Below are 7,067 nucleotides of genomic sequence, written 5' to 3' on the forward strand. Positions count from 1 at the left end.
CTGCAAGATCTTGTGGAACATGACTGTTATGAGATTAAGCTGGTATTAATCTCATAAAGCAGGGTTCTTTACAGTTGTCATTTGTAATCATCAAAATTAAACAAAATAAACATTTGAAATATATGAGTTTGTATGTAATGTATGAATATAATATACAAGTTTCACTTTTTAAATGGAATTACTGAAATAAATCTACTTTTTCATGATATTCTAATTTTATGACCAGCACCTGTAGATACACATTGCATAAGATATCTGCTAAAAACCACTGTTGAAGTCAATCCTGTTTGTCTATTAGCAAAATATCCCATGAATCACTTTGATTGTAACGAAACTTTTAGAAAATACTTTTATCTGTGCATCTGCAACTGTCCCCAATAAAGATGGCAGCTATAGCTGGGGGGACAGAAAGTGTTCATCTATCCTGTTCTGGGTGTGAAGCTGTGAGGCGGGGGTGGATCTACGCCCCCCTGCTGCCCCGCTACTTTTATGTTTCTGATTGTTAGATCAAAAGCCTATTAAAGCCTTAAAATAAATATTTCTTTACCAAAAATATATAAGTGTAAATATAATCTGAGGCCCCTGAAAAACATAGTTATGGCCCTGCATCAAACACTGCCTGCCTGCCGCTCTGCAGGCGGAACATGTGTCACATTGACGAGGCAGTCTGTCTGCTGCAGAGTGGAGTCACTGAGCTTCCAACTTCCTGCAGGTAAAGTTTTTCTAGCTGATGTTTTATAAAACAACAGTAAACTCCACTTAAGTTTGCAATGAAGCTGCCAAAGTGGCCGACGTTCATGGTGTAATGACGACAGAGACTTAGCGTTAGCTTATATAAAATATATATACGATATATAAAAATAACTATAACTAAAAATATAACTAAAAGTTATTGTTTCTTAGAAGAGAAAAATGACACAATAAATAGTTTTAAAGTGTTTTTGTAGATGTTTTGTTGACGCCATCCTGCCTAGAGCTTTTGCCCCCCAATGGAAACTTTTCTAGATGCGCCACTGTGTGAGGCGACCTGTGGATGGAGCGGGTCTGGTGCTCCTTGGTTTCCCCGAAGCCCATCAGAGGTTTGACAGAGGCTCTGTACTGCTGCAGCCCGCCTGGGATTCCAAGGACTCCAGAATCCACTGCATCTGTGGTGAGGATGGGAGGGGCGCTGCACAGGGAGGAGGAGATCCTGAGCCGAACTCCTCTTTCCTGCGGGGAGGAGGAGTAAGACTCAGAGTACTGGGCTCCTTCGTCTTTACGCAGCACCAAGGCCGTGCTTTTACTGCTGCCGAGGTCTGCATCTGAATCTAACACACACACACACACACACACACACACACACACACACACACACACACACNCACACACACACACACACACACACACACACACACACACACACACACACATACACACACACACACACACACGGGAACACACAGTTTAGATGTGAACAAAAACACAAAAATATAAATAACAGTGGTATCATTTAGTCATTTAGTAGATGTTACTGAATGTCACTGAATAAATAAAATATCAAAGTAGGTTTTAGGCTACATATGTCAAACTCAAGGCCTGCGGGCTAAATGTGGCCTTCCACCACATTTTATGCGGACCGCGTCACCTTCAAAGATGTATTAATGTCTTAAAATAAGCATACACTGCTTTAAATCCATAAAGCACATTTCCCATAATGCATGTCAGTTATTTTACCAGATACCACAAATAATGGTGGCCCTGGTGTGGTTTGTCAGAGGTGGTCAAGCATGGGCCAGAACCACATAAACCAAACCACAACTGGGCCTGTTGTGGCATGTCATTGTAAAAACAGTGCCATCATTGCCAGAACTGGCCCAGACCTGTCTGCTACTGTATGTGGTTTGTGTTATAATCTGATTAGCTGTGCCTGCCATCTTTACTTGCATCAACTTCATTAGTTTGTCAGTTGTGTTGTTGGGCTAGGGTTTTCTTAAATTCTGTCCAGTGGTTCATGGAATATTATGCTAACAAGCAGTGAAACAAACACAGATATGCCCATTTTTCACCTTTCAGTGACGATTATGAAAATATCAAACTGTGACGCCATTTAGCTTGAGTTTGAAACCGGAGAACACAATGATGATGGAGGTTAAAGACCCTACAAGTGTCTCACCAGGTCGGATGTCTCTTCTCTCCAGAATAGCACTGGTGCTGGTGGTGCTGGTACCAGGACCGCTGGACTGGCCTCCCCCTGAGAGCTGGTTACTGGGTAATGCAGAGCTGCCTGGGTCAACAACTCTTTTCCCTCCATGTGTACCCCATCCACCATATGCCATCCTGGATGGGGAGGAGGGCATGGAGCGGACCAAGGGAGGAGACATAGATCCCTGCAGGCCTTGCAGTGTGCTGCGGCCTGATGACCTCCTGTGGACTGGACTGTGGCGGCCGTACAACACCTCTTTAGAAATCTGTAAAAAACAAAAATATGATCAACCACTGGATGGATTTCATAAAAACTCTCAGAAATTATTCATAAGATATACATTTATAATTGATTAAAGGGATCCACGATTAGTTGTAACATTAGACTTTATTTGATAAACATTTATTTTAGCTGTAAAATAAAGACTGTAAAAATATTGTCAGCTGTTTAGTTTTGTAAATTTTTGAAAATGTATTTTAACACGGATGGAGCCATTTTATTTACATGCAAAGCATTCTGGGTAAATTATGACGTGGATAGGTCCTCGGTGTGAGCGAGCTATACCCACCCTGAAGGTTAATCTTGGACAATATCTGATGATTGACTTGTTTTTAATTCAGTTTCAATTCAATTCAGTTTATTTATATAGTGCCAAGTCACAACATACATTGTCTCAGGGCACTGTGCTGTTTTAAATGAAACCAGAGAGCGTTGACAGAGAGGAGAAGGCAGAAACAATAAAGTCTATAACTGAAAATATGGATGGAGGACAAGAGAGCTGCTTCATGGAAGAAGAACCTCAGCTTAGCCTGTTAGTCTTTGCGCTAGTGCCGACACTATATTGCCTGATATGTATTAGCTCGGCGTTAGCACAACAAACTGACAAGCTAAACTGAGGTCCTCCATCCATATTTTCAGTCACAGGCTGAGTCATTTCTACCTTCTCCTCTCTGTCAACGCTCTCTGGTTTCATTTAAAAGAGTCGATCATCAGATATTGTCCAAGATTAACCTTCAGGGTGGATATAGCTCGCTAGCAGCCTCGCACCGAGGACCTATCCACGTCATCATTTACCCAGAATGCTTTGCGTGTAAATAAAATGGCCCCATCAGTCTAATATATTTTTAAAGTTTTAGTTTAAAAATTATAAAACCTAGACAGCCTACATTATTTTTACAGTCTTTATTTTACAGTCAAAATATATGTTTATCAAATAAAGTCTAATGTTACAACTAATCATGGATCCCTTTAACACTTCATGTGTTGGAGTTTTAGTTTGTTTCTAAAATCTTCTTTGTTGATTGTTTTGGAGAAAATACTGAAGATGTTAAAAAATGCTGCATGTTAAAAATTGAAGGCAGAATAAGTCAAGCTTCAATCAAGTTTTTCCACAATATGAATTATGATTTGCCAATTTCATCACTGAACCCAATTCATTCATTTGCTGTAACAGCTATGATCCGTTTTCACAGACACACACACATACTAGTTTTTCTATCCTCATGTGGAATTTATGTTGATTTCATATGTCATGTTAGGGACCAAAGCTTTGGTCCACAGAGTGAGTCCTCAAAAGGCTGTGTGTTCTGGGAAAAACTGCCAAAATTAATAAACACAAAGGAAGAAATACACACATATCCTTGACTTTCTCATTTACAGGATCACAAATACATACTCATTTACCCACTTTTTGGGGACACACATACACACATATACTTGTCTATGCCTTTCATGTGACCCATGTTCACAAAAACCCTATACTTGGGACCAATGTTCACAAAAGCCTATTATCCATTATAGAATCAATACTCAGCTTGACCTGTCTGGAAATACCACTGAGGTGGATCCAAAAGCATGGTTGGAACAAAAACTGAGACACATTTGGCCGACCCTGAATTGATGAGAAACACTTATAGGCACACCCATGGAGAAAGAGCTGAAACAATGCTGCGACACAAGGCAGTCAAACGGATCTTATAAAATCTCCACATCCTGCTAATAATCTGTGGTACACAAGGTCGACAGGATGCTGGAAACAGCATGAGCCAAAATTGACAGACATAAACAGGCTTGGACCCCGGTCATAACTGGTTTGCAGTTTTAGTTTTTTGTTGTTGCTTTCAGGAAAGAAATATTCAAATACAAAAATAGCTCTAATTTAGTCAAACTTACAGAGTTTGAGCTAAATTTGGTGTGGCCTTACCTGAGAGTCATCCCCAATATTTCCTTACATCAAAGAAAAATGTTTGGCCACCCCAACAGTTGTTTTGCCAGAAACATTTTGACAAAGCTATTTTTATACAGAGACTGTTTTTTAAACTGCACTGCTCCAACAGGTAATTCTCACGATGCAATTCTACATATTAGTCACTGCCCATGTCAGTAAATGAGAGAATGATGAAGAAACATGATTAGATCCTCAGCAAAGTTACCAGTGGTCCCAGTCTGGCTCCTCCACACATCTCACAACAGCACAAGATCAAACATAACATCATTACTAAAGTTTGCTCAAAACAGCTGAAACTCCCTTTTTATCATAAGATGCTCTTAGTCTAAAACTCTACGTTGAAATGCAGCAGGTGAAATGCATTTCTTCATGAAATGACAGAACTTTAGAGTATTTATTACAAATTTAATCACATATGAAGCAGCCTGTGTTGTTTGGTGTATGTTAACTGGACTCACCCGTCCCTCAGCGTTAGCATGTCTGTTGAAGACCTGCGCTGGGTCTTTATGATAAGCCTTCAGACAGGAAGAAGAGGTGATGTTTCTGCAAACAAGCAGAAAGAAAGTCAGGTTATATTTTCAGTGTATTTGAAATATTATTTAAACAATGCTGAATGATTGAACCAACTAATCTTTACTGACCTGCCTCATAGCAATGCCACTCCAGGTTTAATATAAAAACAACTGAAGATGCAGATTAGAGGCCAAAACTTGCAAATAAAAACTGGATTCAGAATATTTATCAAAGTTATAAATACATGCTGGTGGAGATAAAGTCTATTGAAGTGTAATTCTTTGATACAGATTGCAAGACTCTGAACCAATCATAATTATAATCTTTTTTTATCAACAGTTAAAGTAATGATTAACAATGTTAAGAACATTTTATTATTATGTTGCTGATTGATGATGTTTTGCTCCTTGTTACTGATGAAACCGTGTTACTGTTATTTGGAGGTTTTATTGTTTGGGTTTTGTTTTTCAGTTAAATTTTCTTGGTTTGCTTTTAGATTTGGGTGTGTTAGTGGTATTTTTCAGGAAGGAGAAGCCTGACATGTGCTTTTATTTTGTTTATGCCTTTTTCGTAGTAAGGCATATTGTGTCACTTCCTGTTTGCTCAGCTAGCAGCTTGAATCTTTAAATTTTCTGGACCTACCTGACTTTCGCATTTTTTTGTGCTAGTACACAGTCACTATTTACGTTGTTTTCTATGATTGTGTTGTGCTTGGAGCACCTTTTGTCTTTCAGCACTTCTTGTTTTTTTGTTGTGTTTGACGTCTGTTCCATGTGTCAAATGTTTAGCTATTCCTCCACCAGCTTTAAGACTAGCTACAGCTAACAGAAACCAAACACTTCTATAAAACCTACAGGTGTTGAAAGACAAAAGGTGCCTAAAGCACATTACAAATGTAGAAAACAATTTTATATATACAGAGTGATTGTGTTTTAGTGTCAAAAAATAGTATGAAAGTCAGATAAATCCAATAAAATAAAAGATTTCGTGAGGAAACAATTAACAGCTCAGCAGGGAAACAGGAAGTAACTCACTAAAGAGGGCCGCCTCCCCATGTTCACATCCTGTTTCAGAGGCACCCCTGCTTCAACATAACTGATTTTAATAAATTATCATTAAGTTCTGTGCATCAACACACCTGACGTCCTCCAGGTTGTAGTAAATGTTACGGTTGGTGTCCTTGATGTAGATGGCCATGTTGGGAGACTGTAACATCTTCATGTTGAGCTGGTCGGGAAACGCAATGACAAACAGAGCCCGCACAGAGTCCTGACAGCTGATTTCCTCCGGTGGTGGCATCCGGACCAGCTTTGTCTCCTCTCCATACTGCAGGTATAACACACCTGCACAACACACCGAGGCAATAAAATATACAGTTTAACAGCACATACAGTAATCTGACTCCGTCTGTATCTTGCAAAGAGACATGGCTGCTCAAAATGATCTTGTGGCCATGCATTGACTAACATGTGGCCTTGAGTTAATGTCTTTACCTTTAGGCCTGTCTCGTGTTTGACTTAAGCGACCTGCAGGGAGACTTGATCTGGATCTGCAGCCTCGTAGAAAGTGGGCTGAAGGAGACATCACCTCTTCATCAGCCATGATCTCCAAAGCCAGGGGGTCCTGTTCCTCCACCAAACCCACCACACCTGAGGACTGGATACTCCTCACCTGGACAGAATTAAAAATAGAGACTCCTCAGCTGTACAGAAATATAGAAAACGAAGCACTGAGGAACCTTGATAGAAATATTTGTTTGAAACAGACTTGCCTGCCAGGTGTTGCCCTGGTTACCAGATTGTAATTTCCTGTAATCTGATGTAAAAACACTTAATTTTGACTTACAATCACTGTAACAATTGATCCAAAGGCTAAATAAGAGGCTGTAGTGCAGATAGTTTTCACTCATGGTGCTTATTTTATCTATGAATTATATTAAGATGAAACATGAAATACAAATAACTACAAGAGACATTTAGATTAAATTTAAGTACACATGTAGATTTATACAAGATAGTACACATTTTTTAATCAATTTATGAAATGTCCCAGGAGCCTTTGCTGACCGAGCGTACGTCAAACTTTCTTCAAGTGCACACACACACACACACACACACACACACACACACACACACACACACACAC

General features: G+C 39.5%; 1 protein-coding gene across 1 annotated transcript in view; it reads right to left on the bottom strand.

Moving 5' to 3' along the window:
* Positions 1-7,067, bottom strand: part of si:ch211-207d6.2 (sickle tail protein homolog) — a gene marked incomplete in the record, with an annotated part of 73,176 nt that overhangs the window by 40,405 nt on the left and 25,704 nt on the right. Inside the window, 5 exon segments of the mRNA XM_014013844.1 lie at positions 1,028-1,307; positions 2,153-2,447; positions 4,868-4,952; positions 6,061-6,265; positions 6,416-6,593. Coding sequence (XP_013869298.1) covers positions 1,028-1,307; positions 2,153-2,447; positions 4,868-4,952; positions 6,061-6,265; positions 6,416-6,593 — 1,043 coding nt within the window.

Source organism: Austrofundulus limnaeus, unplaced genomic scaffold (assembly GCF_001266775.1).
Source record: "Austrofundulus limnaeus strain Quisiro unplaced genomic scaffold, Austrofundulus_limnaeus-1.0 Scaffold106, whole genome shotgun sequence".
Taxonomy (NCBI): Eukaryota; Metazoa; Chordata; class Actinopteri; order Cyprinodontiformes; family Rivulidae; genus Austrofundulus; species Austrofundulus limnaeus.